At 32.7% G+C, this 20,355-nt stretch overlaps 1 protein-coding gene across 1 annotated transcript; it reads right to left on the reverse strand.

Moving 5' to 3' along the window:
* Positions 1-11,711: 11,711 nt before the first annotated feature.
* On the reverse strand, positions 11,712-19,710 carry LOC114723834 (cystathionine beta-lyase, chloroplastic). The gene is made up of 13 exons (XM_028910105.1): positions 19,649-19,710; positions 19,110-19,227; positions 18,879-18,991; positions 18,710-18,780; positions 16,921-17,012; positions 16,274-16,361; positions 15,624-15,735; positions 14,801-14,897; positions 14,623-14,704; positions 14,069-14,186; positions 13,168-13,275; positions 12,948-13,050; positions 11,712-12,031 (listed from the first exon to the last, which is right to left on the reverse strand). Exons 1-13 carry the CDS (start codon positions 19,703-19,705, stop codon positions 11,856-11,858), a joined length of 1,335 nt encoding a protein of 444 aa, XP_028765938.1. The 5' UTR covers positions 19,706-19,710; the 3' UTR covers positions 11,712-11,855.
* Positions 19,711-20,355: the final 645 nt, after the last annotated feature.

Here is a 20,355-nt window from a genome sequence, read left to right on the forward strand (position 1 = left end):
CTGATCCAATTTTATTGCCAAAGACATTATTGTAAACATGAATATCATAGTAAATAGTGAACGGGACAGCTTCGCCATACAGCTTTTGAGATCTAAAACGATTTATAGTCTAGATACTCTTAATCCAATATTTTCCAAATTGCAAAGCTTCAGGAAGAAATTTTCGGTCTCAAACAAGGCAACCTCACTGTAAGTGAGTACTATACTCACCTAAAGACTCTCTGGGATGAACTATCTAACATTTGGCCGATTGAATCTTGCACTTATGGATCAGGTAATAGTGCTAAAAACTCACCGAGACCAAAATTATGTAATCAAATTCTTAAAGGGACTCAATGAGCAATACGGTAGTATTAAATCACAGATTATGCTTCTTGATCCCCTTCCTTCCATCAATCGAGTGTTCTCTTTAGTTCTTTAATAAGAAAGAGAAATTCATCCCTTTGTATTGATTCCTGCTGATTCCAAGATTTTGCTAGCAAAAGCTCCACACCGACCTCTAATTAAGTCTACTGGTGGATCTTCAAAGCAATGCTCCTACTGTGGGAAACCAAGACATACAGAAGAGACGTGCTATAGGAAACATGGTTTTCCTCTGGACTTCAAGTTCTGATCTGGTTCTCCTGCTATGGTGAATAATTTTCCATCTCTAGATTCTGGTAATGTTCAAGACATTCATATTGCTAAGGCTCCCTTGCTCCCTACACCTTCTACTGCTTTGATTTTACCTCAATTATCTTTAGATCAATATCGGTGACTTCTCGCTTTGCTTGCTCCACCTCAGACTCCTTCTATCAACCATCTTTCTACTTCCTCTTCTCCTCCAAACATAGGTAAATGTAATTCTTTTTCATCTACATCTACAGTTACTTGGATCGTTGATTCGGGTGCAACTGATCATGTTTGTTGTTCATCAGAACTGTTTGCTTCTTATAGTTCCATTTCTCCTGCTCAAGTTAGTTTACCCGGTTCCTCTACCACTTCCACTATTTCTAGCACTGTTTCAATATCTTCTTCTCTGGTTTTACACAATGTTCTTTTTCTCCCTAATTTTTCCTTTAATATACTCTCTGTTTCCTGATTGACTATTGCCATTAACTATTTTTTTTCCTCTTTTTATCTTCTTGGTGCCAAATACTCTTACTCAATCCTTTTCTGATGATTGGTTCAGCTAAACATTTTGAAGGCCTATACTTACTCCATGCAGATATGTCTCCCTCTCATACTCACTCTCATATTTCTATGACCACTACTTCTTCCACCTTAAATAATACTCTTTGGCATTTGGGTTTAGGACATCTTTCTCATTCTGCTCTTTCTATGTTGCATAAATAGTATAATGATATTTCTTGAATTCCCCACCCTCTTATCTGTGATACTTGCTATTTTGCAAAGCAAAAACATCTCTCCTTTCCTGTAAGCACAAGCTCTACTAATAAAATTTTTGATTTAGTTCATGTTGATATTTGGGGCCATTTTCTACTCCCTCAACTCAAGGTTATAAATTCTTTCTTACCATTGTTGATGATTTCTCCCAATATACACGGTTATTTTTAATGAAAACTAAGTCTGAGACTTGTACTCATCTTATTAGCTTCTTTGCTCTATTTCAAAATCAATTTCCCACCTCCATTAAGATTATTCGTTCTGACAATAGTGCTAAATTCTGTATGATTGACTTTTATCAATCAAAAAGTGTTATTCATCAAACCTCCTATGTTAACACACCCCAACAAAATGGCATTGTTGAACGAAAACACCAACATATCTTAAATGTTGCTAGAGCCATAGTTTTTCAATCTAATATTCCCCTATCTTACTAGTCTTTTGCTATCTTGTGTGCCACTTACCTCATTAATAGATTACCTTCCCCTGTCCTCCAAAACCCCACACCTTTTGACAAACTTTTTCATGCACCACCATCTTACTCCCATCTTAAAGTCTTTGGTTTTCTCTGTTTTACTTCCACTCTAACCCATAATTTTTTAAAATTTGACCTAGAGCAAAGAAGTGTGTCTTTCTTGGTTTTCCATCGACTTCGAAGGCTTTTATCTAACTTGATTTACATACTAATCAAATTTTCCAATCCAAAGATGTTGTTTTTCATGAGCTTGTGTTTCCTTTTAAAACTGATTCCACCCCATCTTCCCTTTCCCTACCTATATTACCTTCTGTTCAACCTCCCTCATCTTTCTTAGATATGATGATTCGCCTATATCTCATCCTATGTCTCCTTCTTCGCCTGCTACTAGTATCTCTTCCTCTGAACCACTTTTGCAGCCTACTCCAACTTCCCCTCAAGATCTTTCCTCTCTTCCATCTCTTGTTTCCCATCCTCTTCATGTCTTCACTTGTCCTCATCACCCACCTACATATCTGCATGATTACTATTGTGCCCTTATTTCTACTACCAATCAATCATCAGGAAATACAAACATTCATTATCCTTTATCTTCTATTTTATCCTATTCCTATCTTGCTCTTGCTTGTAAACAGTTTGTCTTAGCTGTCTCCACCACACCTGATCCAAAAACCTATCACCAAGTAGTAAAATTTTCTCAGTGGAGGAATGCAATGAATTCAGAAATTCAAGCACTTGAACAGAACTAAACTTGGGTTCTTACATCTCTACCGCCCTGCAAGAAATCAATTGGACGTAAATGGGTTTTCAAAACTAAATATAAAGCCAATGGTGATATAGAGAGATATAAGGCTTGCCTTGTAGCAAAAGGCTATACACAAACTAAAGGTCTTGATTATTTTGATACTTTTTTTCCAGTAGCAAAGATGACTACTTTGAGAATGCTACTGTCCATTGCTGCTACTAAGAACTAGTTTTTTCACCAACTCGATGTTAATAATGCTTTCCTCCCTGGTGATCTACATGAGGAAGTGTACATGGATCTTCCATAAGGTTTTTCTGCTCCAAAACCTAACATGGTTTGCAAATTACAAAAATCATTGTATGGTCTTAAGCAAGCAAGCAGGCAATAGTACTCCAAACTTTCTTCTGCCCTATTGTCTTATGGAAATCATCAATTGCAACACCTAACTTTCTGTATACTAATAGGATCATTTTAACATTTGTGAATCATTAACGCCAGGTTTCTAACCTGGGAAAAGATAGGAAATTTTTTTTTCCTTCAACATTAGAATCCGTCAATCAAACATTTCAAACCTTTAGAATAATTGAAGAGTGATCCACAATTAGCCATGCTTTCATCTTAATCTATTATCACCTAGAATGATTTCATACTGTGCAATCTCATACTATTATGTTAAAAATATAGTAACCATCTTGGTTAACAGTACATACTTGCACCCGGCAATGCTCTCCTCCTTATGAAGGATACAAAATAATATTTACATAAAGCAAGTAAAGTTACTTGCCCATATGACATATACAATAGTATAAATATTAACTTATCAAAATATTATACTACATAAGTACAGAATATAGTAGGCATCTCTGCTCTTCAACCAGCTCACCTTCTTCTTAAACAACCTCCTTATCCTTCAAGCTACTAGCTTTCGCTGTTCATCATGAATGGGAGGGTGAGATTCTAAAGAATCCCCATAGTAGTAATTTCCATCAAACACATATGCAGATTACATAAAGCATGCAAAAAGAGCCATACGGAACATAACCTTGCAAGCTATGCATAAAAAGCATTTAAGTGCAATGACACATAGTCAGATTGATTAGCTGAATGCGCAATCAATGGCACATAAGGCCGGACATACAATGGCTCATAAGGCTGCGCAAATAATGGTTCATAAGGCCGCACTTGTAATGGCACAAAAGGCCGCACAAATAATGGCTCATAAGGCCCTATATCTTTCAGCTGCGCGTGATCACGGCTAATAACTCATGCAAGGAATTAAAGATTACATGTTCTTATGCTTTGGAATAGCAATATGACACAAACAGACATGCAGCAATCATACATAAATGTAAGGTAGGAAAAAACTACTACCTGGTCCACTTCCCTCCAAATCAAACTTTACCGTTCTCCTTTCTTTCTGCTTCTTGGTAGGTTTGAGCAAATATAAAAACCTATCATATTGGTAAGGGTATATCAATATTTGATCCAACTATAATTCATAAATTAAATAACTCTCTTTAAATCTCAAACCTTCTTTAATTTCTACCTTTATGTAATAGTTGGTCATCCTGGACAATTTTTCTTATGTAAACTACTCTCTTTAGAATGCTTCCTTCCTTATCTCAACCCATAGTATTACCTTACTTAGTAACTGGTCATCTCGGTCAAAGATTTTATATATACATATATATCACTTCTAAGGACAACCAAGTGCCCTTCATACCTCAATCATCCAATCCTAATGAAGTAAAATTAATTAAAATCCAACTTCACTAATTTTCACCCATGGCTGAGACAGACAAATTGATTCCATCTTATTTCCAAGCCAAGTAATTTCAATTTCAAACCATCTATTAATCTTCTTAATCTTTGGCCTAAGATTCCTCTAATAACCTTTCATAATCTGGGAATTATTCCTAACTTCAAAACTATCCTTTAAAACTTAATATAATCAATCTTCAACTATAACTTATATAACAAAGTCATTATTTATTCTATGTGCAAACCTCAAACAATAAAGCATTTATAGCTTCAGGATTAACATTCCTCAAACAATTTTCTAAATAAATTCTAAAACTCAATCATTTAATCCTTAAATTTTCATTATATTCAATCAATCCCTTCATTCTTCACCATTCATCTTACAACCCCAACTACTTCCACTACAAAAAAATTGACTTTTTGTCGCCACTGAAAGTACAAAAGTCGCCGCCGAAAGTTTTTTGCGGCAACAAGTCGCCGCTGAAAAGTCGTTGCTGTAGCAGCCGTGGCTGAAAACTTTAAGTGGCGACTGAAAAGGTCGCCGCTAAAAGATACTTTCAGCGGTGACATTTGTCGCCGCTGAAAGTAATGCCTAAGAAGAATTGGCTTTACCAATGCCACGTCATCGTCTCCGGCTGCCACGTCATCACCGTCGACCTCCACGTCATCGCCATCGGCGGCCACATCATCACCGCCGACCGCCACATCATCACTAGCCACCTCCACGTCATTGCCACATCACTCCTCCTCGCCACGTCATCGTCCAAATATTTTCACCTTAAATGTGTCTTCTTCCAGGTTCGAACTCGTGACCGCCTCCTTTCGTGTCCAACCTTCTTGCCGCTGAGCCAGATTGAATTTGTTTATTAATATTGTAAAATAAAATATATATTATTATATTATACTTTCAGCGGCGACAAAAAAAGTCGCCGCTGAAAGTCTTGGTTTCAATGGCAAACTTTTAGCGGCGACTAAAAAAGTCACCACTGAAAGTCCACTTTCGGCGGCGACAAAAAAAGTCGCCGGTGAAGGTCCACTTTCAGCGGCGACACTTTTGTCGCCGCTGAAAGTCTTGGTTTCAATGGCGAACTTTCAGCGGCGACATTTTCGTCGCCCCTGAAAGTCTTAATTTCAGCGGCGACGAAAATGTCGCCACTGAAAGTGGACTTTCAGCGGCGACTTTTTTTGTCGCCGCCGAAAGTCGTCGCCTAAAGTCTGTTTTTTTGTAGTGTTCTCATATTTAAGTGCAATTCATAAATCCTTCGGTCAAGCCTCAAAATTTCAATGTATGAACTTTCTACATGCTCTTCCAATGATTAACAATAATCTTATCATTCAATTTCCTCTACTCTTAATTCAATACAATCTCTTCCATTCCTTCTGCTTAGCAATTTCTTACACTAGCCACCATCATAGTACACAAGGACCCTTCTCCTTAATTCTGAAAATTATTTCATATCTACGTACGTCAATGTCAAAGTCAACTTTTAAATGCTTCCACTTCAAATCTGGAAATTTCCTAGATTTCAAATTCACCCTAAATTATTCACTAGCAATTGTTGATTATATTCCCTCTTAGGACTGTTACCCAATTTAACTTTTAGCTTAAACACATAAAGTAGTAACTTCTAGATCAATTTCTAGTTCCAAAATTCAATAAATAACTTCACAGTATCCCAGACGGATATAAACCTATATATACCCATCTCTTTACCTTATGCATTTTTTATATTTAAGTGTTTCAATGCTTTTCTACTTGCTTTAACCGATTGAATTAATTGTTCAATATTCAAGCTCCAACAGTGAGCTTCACGGCGTACACACACACACACACAAAATATCATCCTTGATTCTTACAGCGGTAACAAACATACATACATATATAAACCCAAGTACTCCAATTGCTCCTAGATGACAAATCTGGAAATTTTCCTCAAACTAAAACTTTTCTACTTCCATATCCCAAAACCATTTAACTATACAAATTCAGTTCCTACAAACATGACCGAGACGCACATATACATAATTATATATATATATATATATATATCACATTTATCTAAAACGTCTTTTGCTCTTTCTGGTCCTATAAATCGAAACCACTCATCTCCTACTCATATAGTATTCTTTCTACCCATTAAACTATGTTCTCAAGCTCCTCTATATGTTCGTATGTCATTTACAATTCAGAACATAACTCTTTTCACACATGCATGAATTTGACTTCAACTTCTTCAGGTTATGTACTCCTGTTTGGCCGAATTAAAACAGAGCAACCATTCGGATACACACACACACAAAACTACTACCTCTCACTAGCTTCACAACTTGCAGCATGGAGGACCCCCTTAAGTGAACATTGACCCAGATTTGGATAGCCATAACCAGAAGCGAGATCAATCATGCAACTCGAAAATCATTATTAAACAATTCCACACATGTACCCCTTGTTCGGACAGCAGCAAAAAAACAAAGAAAGGAACATGCAAGCTCAAAAACTACTCCTACCAACTTCAGTCTTCTCATGGAATAAGAGTTCACCGGTTCTCTTCATCTTTCCTTTACTTTCTCTCTCTAAAACCCATCTCTCTCTCCTCCATTATAGCTAGAATACACTGAAAAGAGAAAAGAAAAAGACGGAAGATTGATCAGGAGCTTCACCTTGCAAAGTTAATCGGTTTGCATGTGCCCAAGCACCTCCGATCACGACCTTTGCCTTCACCTTCCTCCGTCGCCGTCTCTGCGTCTCTAACTCTCCTCGCGCTCTCTCTCTATTCTCTACGGAAAGCAGAAACGAATCGAAGGAGGTGGATAAGTGATCTGATGGTTAAAAGGGCGAGGCACACGTGTGATTCATGTGAGAAGAGGAAATTACCATTTTGCTCTTCATCTATTTCCTTCCTTTATAATTCTGAAATATTGAGATAAACCCATAAATTATTCTACCATGTTTATATGGATCTTTCTTATCCATTAGCTTGTTTGACACATAAAATAATGTCTATAAAAAGTTTGGGTCAAAATCATCTCCTACCTATTTTTCTTGAATTTTGGAAGAAAATAGCCCTTAAATCCATAAATTAATCGTTAACTCATTTTAAGGATTTTATGCCTCAATAACTTCTTTGCCTCATAAAATAATTTTCCTAAAATTTTCTAATGAATTTTCTCTTTTTTGCTCATTTTGAGTCAGAAAATTTGGGATGTTACATCAATCTTCCTCTGATCATTCCCTGTTTTACAAAACTGATGCTAATTCTTCTTTTACAGTCATTTTCATATATGTTGATGATCTTATCTTAGCTGGCAATGATATGAATGAAATCGACTCTATTAAGTTAAAGCTAGATCAGACTTTCACTATCAAAGACCTTGGAGAACTTCAGTATTTCCTTGGTCTTGAGCTAGCAAGTTCCAACGAGGGTATTTTTCTTTCTCAAAGAAGGTTTGTCCTGGAACTCCTCCAAGACACAGGCTACCTGGCCTCCAAACCGGCTTCTACACCTTTAGATCCTCCTCTCAAGTTATCCAAAGACAAGGGAGTGCCATTAGAAAATCCTCAACTATACAGGAAACTCATTGGGTGCTTGCAGTACCTTATAACAACATGTCTAGACCTCATTTTTGTCACTCAACAGCTCAACCAATACATGTCTGATCCAAGAGATACCCACCTTTAAGCTGCACACAGAGTCCTCCATTATATCAAGGCTTCTCCTGGTGCAGGCTTATTCCTTTCTTCAGTCTCTGATTTAAAACTCAAAGGCTTCAGTGATTCTAATTGGGCAAGTTGCATGGATTCTAGATGATCAGTAACTGGTTTTGCCATATTTCTTGGCTCATCTCTTATCTCCTAGAAAGCCAAGAAGCAGGCCACAATATCTCGTTGTTCCTCTGAAGCAGAATACCGTGCTTTGTCCTCCACCACATGTGAAATTCAGTGGTTATTCTATCTTCTGACTGATTTTGATGTTGCTCATTTAGCTACTGCCCCTTTATACTGTGACAACCAGTCTACTCTTCAAATTGCAGCTAACCCTACCTTTCATGAGCGGACAAAGCACATTGAACTTGATTGTCATCTAGTTCTGGAAAAACTACAAGCAAAAATCATACACCTTCTGCCAGTCAAGTCTGCAGATCAGTTGGCGGATGTTTTCACTAAACCACTTCATCCTACACGCTTCCATGAGCTCATTTCCAAGCTTGGCATGAAAAATATCCTTGCTCAAGCTTGCGAGGGGGTGTCAAGTGTAATGTTGATATTCTTTTATATAATTTATACTGTTGTAAATTAGTTACATTTTTTGTTATGTAAATACTCTTAGACCTATCTGTGTATATATCCCTTTTATCAATAATAAGAGTAAGTCAATTTTTCCAAAGTCTAGTTTCACACCGTACAAAATAAGGCTTGATAACATGAAGTCTCTTAGAAGAAGACTCCATAAAGTTTTAACAGCAATAGCAAAGTCTTTTATACTATGTCATGTTTGTTACAATATATATATATATATATATATATATATGAGTATATATGTATAAATCAATGATATTATATGCTTGTAAAATCTAAATAAATTCATTTTTGAATATCATCCTCTAGTATTCAGATTTTAACATGTCTTACACCGCTAAACTAACTCTTTGTTAATAACACTACTACAAAAAAGAGTTTTCCCGACGCTAATTTACGGCAGTTATTAGAAAAAACATTGTAAAAAATATGACAGTGGCATCTCTATAATTATAGGCGGACTTTTAACGGCGGTTTTTTAAATAACCTCCATAAAAAATACTTTTTTTAAATAACCGTAAAAGTCTATCAGAATTTTAAAATTCATCACGCTGCGCGATAGTTTTCACTTTTCAAAGTCAGAGCTCATGGTCCCCCTACCATTCTCACTCGATTTTCTCCCTCCTCCTACATTTGTCGGCGTTTATCCATTGCTTCTATCATTTCCGTCATGTTCTTCCATCACCATCGCTGTCACTGTTGCTGTTGCTGTCACCATCACCTCGTCCTCTTCATTCTTATTTATGAGTTTTTCACCTCCATTCTTTCCGTGGATTTCATAGTTTTCTTGGTTTGATATGATTATTTTCTTTAGTTAAAAATATGATGCTTAATCTGAGTTTAAAGAAATCTGATTTTTAGCAGATCTGAGTCTTTGATTTTATCAGATCTGAGTCTTTGATTTTATCTTTATTAAATCTTAGTTGCTTCGATCTGGTGGCCGAAGGTGAAGCTAAGTGACGCTATTACGGCGAGAAAGAATCTCTATTTACTCCATCAAAATGCTTTTAACTGGCAAGCGACTTCCTTTGAGGCTTTGTTCTCCTATTCCCTCCTGATCCGTAGGATGAAACGTAGCTTAAAGAAACAAAAATTTTCCACGGCGATTATTTATATAACCGCCGTGAAAAGTCACATACCACGGCGGTTTAAGAACCGCCGTGAAATCCTCTACATTTTACGTCGATGGCATAGACGTCGGTCTCAAAACCACCGTAAAAAGCTTATTTTAACCGTCGTTAAATTTATTTTTTGTAGTAGTGTAAATTCATTTAAAACTGCTATACTATATTTTTAGAGAATTTTCTTAATGTTTTAATAGTGGTGGTAGTTCGTGGCAACACACTGCACTCTCTTTTCCGTTCAAATGTCATCGCTGAGGATCTCTTTGCTTGGACAGATTTCTTTTCTGGCTTTGGATTATGTATTTTAGACTTTGGAACTGCCGCAAAAAATTTTAAAATCAGCTTTTCAATAACAGTGATTTACAGAATAAAGGTACTCCCTCCGGTACATATTATAAGAAGTCTTTTAGAAGGTATTTTTAGTTCATTTTATAAAATATTTTAATAGTTTTAATGAGTATTAAATATTTCTTCCATATGTGTCCATGTTGAATAAGAGTAGTGAGAGAGTAAAAATTAATATGATATTGGAAAACACTCAAATTTTATGGCAAATTTAATACTTTTAACTATTTTTATTAGTATGTCTGACTTCGTTAGAAACGTCTTATATTATGAACCAAAGAGAGTCAATATATATATATATATATATGAGAAAAGAATTTTGTCTTAACTACATGAACGTGCCTAAAATCACTCACTTAACATTACGAGCTCAAAAGAAGCCCAATACTTCTTTCGTTTTAAACTCTATTGCCCTTGTTCTATGATATGGGGATTTATTAATTATGCTTTGTATTATTATTTGATTATACATTTTTTTATTTAAAAAATAAAAAATAATTTTCCTCTATTTATAGAGGTCTAAGCAACCTACACTCTAACTTAATTTCAAGTAAAAAAATATAAAAATTAAACATGAATTTAGAGTAAATTTTATACTCAATTAATTTTTTAATATGAACCGAATAAAACAAAATTTAGTGAAACTAAAAGATGATAGTATTAGTTACCTCCAGTCTTAATTATAAGATTTCATTTATAGAATATAAATAAAGTTTTATAATTAAGAGAGGAGGCAGTATATAAATGCACATCCCCTCATCACTAGGAATCACCGACAACCCCTCATCAGTATTGTCAACTACTCGAATATTAATATAGTGTCTTGTTTATTTCTTATATTTTTAAACACGTGAGTGAATATTTGATCCAATTTTATCCCCGAAGACAATGTTACTGTAAACATTACTATCTCATGTCTTAATTATAAGATCTTATTTATAAACTACAAACAATGTCTTATAATTAGGATCAAAGATAATAATATCTTGGTCAACACTGAACGTTAGGAGCTTTTTAGTATAAAGACTTTTATGTAAGTTGAGACAAGACTTTTTTCATATATTTATATTGTATTCCAAAAATTATGATTAAAATGCTCCTTTTAAAAGTTCTCATCACCATTCCAAATAAGCTCTTAACTGTTAAATATAACACGTCATTAGTTGACAATTCAAAACCATCAAATATAGATGAAAATAACCTCAAATATATCAACAATTTTACACTATTTCTGAATGAAAAAAATTTTCCAAGTCAACGGGTGACATCTCTATTTCAGTGCAGTTTTGAACTTCAAGCATAAAACTCTGACGCCAAAAATGAAATTAACTGGGAAATAAAATCTTAAAGATTGATATAGAGGTAGAAACCTTGGGGTTTTGGATGTTTTATGTAAATTTTAAAATTCCGCTAAGCGTGCAAAAAAGGAAAAAAAAGCCCAACATGAGGCAAAGCACATCATCATCATTAAATAATTATCATCGATAAATTAAAAATCATTAAATTAAGCAAGAAGGTAGAGAGGAAGGTAAAGACACCAACCTTATTCCAAATGATGAAATTGAAGCGTTGATGGCCATTTAATAATACAATTCAAATATTTCACTCCAAAAAAAAAAAATACAGTACAACTAAACAACAACAACAAAACACACCATTGCGCACACACATTATTTGAAGCAACCTAGCCCAAAAACACACTAACTAACATAGGAAGTTCAATTAGATTGGGCCAGATGAGAGAGCTTTATGGAGATCAGCAATAAGATCATCAACATCCTCAATCCCCACAGAAATACGCACGAGGTCTTCAGTTAAACCTCTGGCCAAACGATCTTCTTCAGGAATGCTAGAATGAGACGTATACCAAGGCAAGCATATCACTGAACTTACACCCCCTGCCAACAACAACATTTCACAATATATATATATAGTCAGCATTTTCCAGGAAGACATCATTCACAAAATTACTTGATCAACGTGTATATATGTGTCTATCAACTACTACCTATCTCTGATAATTAATATAAGAGCTAGATAACTTATTTGTGGATATTCAGAAATTAGTTAAGTATTTATGAAAAATTTGATTTACTATCTCTGGTCCTTAACATTTCTTCCGGTTCAAATTATAAGATCTCATTTATAGACAACAAATAAGGTCTTATAATTAGGATGGGAGGTAGTATAAGAATTAGTTGGGAATTGGATTTGGTCCTAAATATGATATCTCAATCCATTTTATCTTCTATTTTTCCCAAAATATCTCTATTGATTGTAAAAGGTTCTCTTCAAGGAATAATTACAATCATCCAACGCACATGATTGAAAAGGATGGTTTAGGGACACCAAAACACATTTTTGAAAAACAACCAATTTAACTAATTTTCTTAATATCACTAAAATTAGTTATCTAGGTTTCATACTAAGGACAGGAGGTAGTATTAATTTTCCTAAGATTTCATATTTAATCATGTCAAATTATATCCTTGATAAAAACTCCCTCTGTATGTGTAATCAATTGGAATACTTTGAAAAAAATTATAAATTTGAGAGACAAAGTAAATTGAGATCTTATATTTAGGTTTAAAGAGTGAATCTCTTGTCCAGCTATTATATTTAGAACTAGAGGGAATACTAACAAAGTATTGACAAGGTTATCCTTGAAAACTCCAACAATTCCTTATTACACAGTTGATATATACGACCTTGGAGACAGGAATATTAGACCAATAATAATCGATGACAATATATGTAATTGATAATTAACAATTTACATGATGACAATAATTAATATTCCCAGAAAACACTGACCGAAACTAACTGTCATGCTGAAGAATTTGGTAGTTTCAACTATATGCTTTGACAGTGGGAGTGATCCTGTTGTGAAGCTAAGCACAGATCCAGCTCCTATTGCCTATGAAACATGAACGAAAACGATGAATAATGGATAAATTCACTTTAGGCTTATATTAATTAATTAGCAAAAATTAATAATATTGAATTTAATTTCAACAACTAAATTAAATCATACTTGAGAGTAGTGTAGGTCATGTCCAGGATGTCCAGGAAGACCAGCATAGTTTATTTTCGTTACTCGAGGATGGGAGGCAAGAAACTCAGCAATCTTTTGCGCATTATCCTATAAAATATATAGTGTTATTCTCTCTTACTATCGTTGTTCTTTTATAAAAATAAATGGGCAAATATAGGGTTAATTAATACTATCTCAAATTCTTTAAATTTAACCTCTTTTTGATTTTGGTCTTTGAAATTTGAAACCAATAACTTTGTTTCTTAAAACCCTATTTCAAGGATTGAATTAAAAACACTGCTTTATGGACGAAAAATCTTTAAGCGAACTAAAATCATAAAGTCAAAATTTAGGGAATAAAACTACTAGTTTCAAATTTTATTGGCTAAAACCAAAATAAAGTCAAATTTTAGAGACTGAAGATAGTATTAATCCAAATAAATAATAATATCATTAAAGAGTTATGGTATTAGCACTAAAACTATAAAATGAAAACTTAATTGTATAGATACTATCAAGCTAATTTTGAAAAACACATTTCAAAATTCATTAGTCTATTGGACAATACTACTCACATGTGGTCCAAATTAATAGGATAAAAATACAACGGAAAATCATAAAAGGATCACGAGCATTCAAAAGTTAAACCATTATCTTAACACATTTACAAGTGTACGTTTCCAATAACTTTCTTTAATTTATTTTATTTTGGAATCATATATATACAGATTTACAGGTGAATATGTAAAACAATTCAATATATACTGTACTCATGGTGAATCAATTAGAGAGGAAAACATAATAACAAACTTAGAATCTATCAATAACCATGTCAAAATCAATCGCAGATCAGAAGAGACTTGAATCTATCAATAACTTAGAATGTTTCATGATAAGCTACCTGTTTTCTCTCAACTCGAAGGGCCATTGTTTTGATTCCTTCTAAACAGACCCAAGAGTCTTGAGGAGATAAGCCGCAACCCACTGCATTTTTATAAAATTGCAGTTGCTGGTCCAAGCTTTGTTTACGTGATGATGACCAAAATTAAATAAAAAAAAATAGATGCATTATTAATTAATTGAATAAAAGAAGCATAAAACATATATAGAAGATGAAAAATGAAATTAAAGATATAGTAGAAAATAGTTGACGACATAATAACAAACGTAACACATGAAGAATGAGGTTTTGGGTCTTTTAATGTCCCAACCCTTTGATACTTCTTGTAATGCTCCAACTTTTCATTTTTTTGTGTGTGTCTATTTTGCTTTTTTTTTTCCCTCTCTTTATTATTAGCTTAATTAGGGATAAAATTTGTCATTGAATTGAAATTTAATTGATTCAGAAATTCCCAGTCTATAATTAATGGATTGAAAAAAAATGGCTAAGAAACAAATGAAATCATTGTCGCCAAATAACTTATGTGTTTGAGACACTTTAAGAAGAAGAGCCACCTTTCATCTTTCACAGCAAGGATACCAGCCATGACATTGCTATGCCCAGCAATAAATTTGGTAGCTGAATGCATAACAATATCTGAAAATAAAAACAACCAAATCGCTAATTATTAAGCTGTTAAACTTATATTATAGTTCATTATATCTTGCAGTGGTTAATTATACAATTAAATACCTGCTCCAAGTTCGAGTGGTTGACTTAGCACAGGAGACATTATACTGTTATCCACCAATACAAGAGCACCGTTTGCATGAGCAATCTCCGATATTTTCTACATATAAATTAAATCAACAAAATGAAAAAAAAAATTCTAAGGTTGAGCTATAAACCATTCAAAATTACATATTTAGAGTTCACACTACCCTGATCTTTAATATGAGAGCTAGTTAGAGATTTAATTTGTTCTAAATATAAAACCTCAACTATCTCTACTATTTATCTACTTTACCCACAAGTAATTCATATATTAATTGCACATGTTAAGGAGTTTTCATCTAGTTTCAATATATATGATTAACAAGAATATTTTAGAAAAGACGACAACAATTAGTTATTACAAAAAACTGACTTAAGTAATTTTTTTTAATATTCACAAATTAGTTATCTAGCTCTTCGGTAGTATAATACTACCTCCGATCCTTAATATAAAAGCTCGTTTGACTTTTACTTCAATCCTAAATATAAGACCTCAATCCAGTTTATCTCTTATATTTATTCATTTTTTTCCAAGATAGCTCTTGTAATAATGTTAGTTCTAACCAATATACTTGATTAGTAATGATACTTTAAGAAAGATAACACTTATTTATTGCAAATAAATAACTTAGCTAATTTTTTAATTTATTCAAATCAGTCAACTAGCTCTTATATTAAGAACTAAAGGTAGTATAATGTATACATGAACAAGAAGTGGCTAGATGAGAAAATAATAGAGGAAAATAAGAGGCCAAGAAACTACCAATAAATTGTAAAAGACAATATTATTTAATTAGCTTACTCGAATATCAGATATTTGTAGTTGAGGATTGGTAGGACTCTCCAGCCACACCAACTTAGTCTTAGGTCCAACAGCATCTGCCACTTTGTTAAGATCAGTTGTATCTATTCGTCTACGCATGCACAGCCAAGCATTACAAATTTAGGAATCAATCCAACAATAATTTGTCTTCATCATCTATTCATAAAAAGTGTATTTTTGGTCTTCCAGCTTTATAAAAAAGTTTTAGTTTAATTCTTTAATTTTATAAAGTGCCTTTTTTAGTTCTTTGCTATGCATAGATATCCTCTTATTAGAAACAATCATATTCAAAATACTGTCGGGCATTAAATATGGATACTTCTCCCCACAGGATTTAGTCTTAGTTCATGTCTTTTTCAATTCTTTAACACTAACACCGTTTATTTCTTTTTTCCCCCTTACCAACCCAACACCGTTTGTTTCAAACGATGAATTTTTTTAATAATTATTATTATTTTGAAAATTAAATTTGATATGTCAGTGTTTAAGAATTTTTTATTAATATTTAAAATTTTAATATTAGCATTTCTTTTGTCAACGGTGTTAAGATTAAAGAATTGAAAAATATTTTATAAAATTAAAGAATCAAAATAAACATGATATGAAGATAAAATTAACATCGCACTTACTTCACTGAAACTCCCTTCATTGCAATTATTTGAGTAATTAATCTTTCTGAACCACCATAGAGATCGTCTACAGTAATAATTTCATCTCCTGCGTTGAGGTTATGTAAATACAATGACAATAAAAGCAATCATGTCATCACTCATAATTATCTCAAATGAAAACTTCGAAAATAAAATTATATGAATTTCAATATGTGTAGGTTATTGGGGAAAATATTTGAAGAACACAAATCTAAAACCTTAATATATCAACTCTCATAAATTATTAGCGAAAAATGAAGGCAATATATAAAAAAAAATCATTTGATGTTAAAAATATGTTAAGAAAAAATAATAATTAAAAGGCTGGAATTTTTTTTAATTTGACTTTTTATTGTATTATTAATTACTATTATATACTTAACTGTTGCACATAATATTTGAATCTAACTAAATATAATAAAAAACTTCAAAAATTACTTTTCAGACTCAAAACTGTTACGCGGTTGTTTTTTTGGGGGGGGGGGTTAATCACAGGTATCTATTGATTTAGATTTGATTAAACTTTGATTAGGATTGACTTTGCATAATTTGGGAAATTTGACTTTGTAATTATTCTGTATTTAAATTACAAAAATAAAATAGACTAACAAGATGAGGAAATGCACCATTTTGAACAAGTTGAGAAACAGCACTCAAAGCAGCCATTCCAGTGCTGAAGCAAAGGCCTCTACTTGCTCTTTCAAGTTGTGCTATTAACCTGAGATTACAAATAAGTCAAATGAAAGGCGATGAGATTCAAAGAGGAAACCTATATAGACTAATAGGGGAAAATATATATTATTCAAAGGTCTTCCAACAACATTACTTGTGTATAAAAATTTTGCAAGTTTCATAAAATTTCAATCAAGGACTAAATAACTCCTTAGAATTTTTTTTCCCTTTTTCTGAGTTGATCTTTTTCAGTGCTTCTTTTTCACGTTTCAGTAGCGATCAGCTTTAATTTCTTTTTTCAATACTTATCTTTTCAAAAGAAAATCCAAAAAAAAACCCTTGGAATATGGGAAATTTCATATTGGGTCTTGGAATTTTATAAATGACAGAAATGATCAATGACCCAATTTGTCATTTGTAAAATTAAGAGGAATTGACAACTTTGCCCTCATTTGTATTCATTCACTACAATGATTTAAGGAATCACTATAAAGATTTAGACGTTATCTAGATTCGTGTAGAGAATAACTACTCACTTTTTCGTAATCAGGTGCCCTGTTATTAACTACAACTAATTATGTAATCACTAGAACTGTGTAAGTGTTACCTAGATTCGTGTAGAAAATAATTACTCACTTTTTCATAGTTAGGTACCTTGTTATTAACTACAACTAATTATGTAATCACTAGAACAGTGTAACTGTTACCTAGATTTGTTTAGAGAATAACTACTCACTTTTACTTAGCTAGGGTAAAATTGTTAATTCCTCTTGATTTTACAAATAACAGATTGGATCATTGACCCTTTCTGTCATTTACAAAATTCAGAACCAATATGGAATTTCCTATATTCCAAAGGCTTTTTCTGGAATTTTTCCTCTTTTCAATTCTTGCGGCACTCAATTTTGACATTACAGTTAAGTCCTGACAACTTTCTATAAAAACAATTGAAAATAAAAGTTTTACTGTTACAAATTGAGTACCCCTTCCTTTAAAACTGAAATTGATTATTAGTAAATAATTTGTTTAAAAAGTTTGTCAAGGACCTACCTGTCATTAAACACATCACGTTTGCATTGGAAGCCTCAAAAGCCATTTGGAACAAATTAAAAGCCGGCCGATGAAAAAAATGTTTGGCATCACTTTAAAAGTAATTGACTTTTTGCACAAAAATCAAATTAAAAGCAATTATTTGTAATTTTGACTTTTGGTTTTTCTTCAAATTTAAACCTCTTGAAATTGAGTTTTCAATATATCATAATCAATCAAATGAGTTTTTGTTAAACTAAAGTTTTTATAACAATCTACTACTATTTTAAATAAATCGCATTGTACTAATTAAATTTTACTCCAATTTCAATTTGCAAAATTAGTTAGGATAAAAGTCATCTTTATCAATATTAATCCGAACAAGCTCTCCTGATACCTACATATCATTCTTCCATTTCAAGTAGTTCTCTTCAATATTTTCAATATTACAAAAATGAAAAATGATAATTGAAAACACCAAAAGTAAGTATTTAAAAATAATAATTGAGTATTAAAAATAATAAAAATGAGTAATACAAATATTCAAGATGAGCACTAAAGAAATTTAAAATGAAGTTGAAAAAACGAAAGGTAAAATACTGAAAGAATCAACTCTGAAAAATTATAATTCCAACTAAAAACCTTAATTTTCCATTACAATTTTCAAAATTTGTTGTCTTTAATTGTAATTTTTCCCCAGACAACAAATCAAACCTTTCCAAAGCATCACGGGTAGGATTTCGACCTCTAGTATAACTATAAGGACCAAATTCTGTTGCAGAAATCTGCGTGAAAAGAAAAAAGTATAGATGATAATTATAATATAAGAAGAATATCATGGAATATTAAAGAACAATAATTTACAAATCAAATGTATATTCACCATTTTAAAAGTAGCAGTTTGGTAAATTGGAGTACTTGTTGCATTATAAGGATCAAACCCATTTTCGAAATTCACTAATGCTGTAGAAATACTAGCCTCCAGGGTCTCTTTTTCTGCAAATAGAAGCCCAAAACTATTTACACATGTATGGAACAAAAATCATCATATTTATAGTGACAAACAACGCTCAGCATAAACCGACTAATTATAAAGAGCACTTCGTCTTTATACCATCCTCCACAATGACTTTAGTCACCTTCTCCTTTTTGATAGAACAATTTAGTCTAAATCCTTTTCCATGATTTGACTTCAAATCGGCCGATTTGTTGAATCCCGACAAACTCTTCCTCTATAATACAATAATGAGAAACTTTAACATTACATGCTAACAATAACAATAGCTGCTAGTTGCCATATGTCTAAAGGAGAATTACTGTAAAGTTCTAAGGAAGAAATATAATAATTATCAAAAAAAAAAATCTCAATGACAAGTAAATAGATAGAATTTTTTGTCATTTATTCCTACGTCAAAACTTGTTATTATAAGTTGCTCAGTTATTACGAAACTTTTCAGTAAATACATTCCTTCCTTGGGACCTTATAGTAAGTCTCCCTACCTTCAATAACTAGAACAATTAATTAAAGATGGATTAGTGGTAGAAATATGCCTCCAACTCAGCGAATGGTAGCTCTTTACAATTAAATATATATATATAAATATATATCTATAAGTTACAGTGTTTAAAACAATAAAATGATCGTTAAGTTACCTTTGTAGTAGGAACTGGAGTCACGAAAGAGCTGAGAAAAGTTGAGGCCAATGCCATCACAGAGGATTAAATAAGGAAAGAACGAATATTCTAATAATGTAGACCCAATTTCGTTCAGAATCAGAGGGAGGCATGCATATATACACGCGCGTACACAACTAACATTCAAGAAAAAGGTTAGATGAGGGAAGACTCACAGATGCATATATGGCACTTCCTGAAAATTGTTTCCATCGTGACAGAAATAGAATCAACTAAAATCACGGTTTCAATGCATCACCAGGGGTCGTATTATTTGGTTTAGGTTATTTGTAAATGAATTTAAATATTTTACAATTTTTCTTAGAAAAAGTCAAAACTGCACACATTTAAAATATCTTTCTTTTGAAAAATCATTAAAAAATTCTAAATTACATCATTTGATATTGATAAGATATCAAAATGTCACTTATTTTCTATAGAATCTAATGATTACTAGGGGGAAAAAACATTTGAGAGTTTGCATCACAAGGGATATTAGAAAACGTGATATTATTAGAGGTCATTTTCCCTTTGTCGAATATATATATATATATATATAAAGAGTTTTATCTCATAAAATATAAAAATAATTTTTGAAAGTATTCCGAAACTCACCAAAGGTTCTCATCTTCTCATCACTAACTAGGAGCAATGCTTGCATCAAAAGCTTTCCAACTGCTACACAT

This window comes from Neltuma alba, unplaced genomic scaffold (genome assembly GCF_004799145.2).
Source record: "Neltuma alba isolate B1F8T4 unplaced genomic scaffold, ASM479914v2 tig00000327_pilon, whole genome shotgun sequence".
NCBI lineage: Eukaryota > Viridiplantae > Streptophyta > Magnoliopsida > Fabales > Fabaceae > Neltuma > Neltuma alba.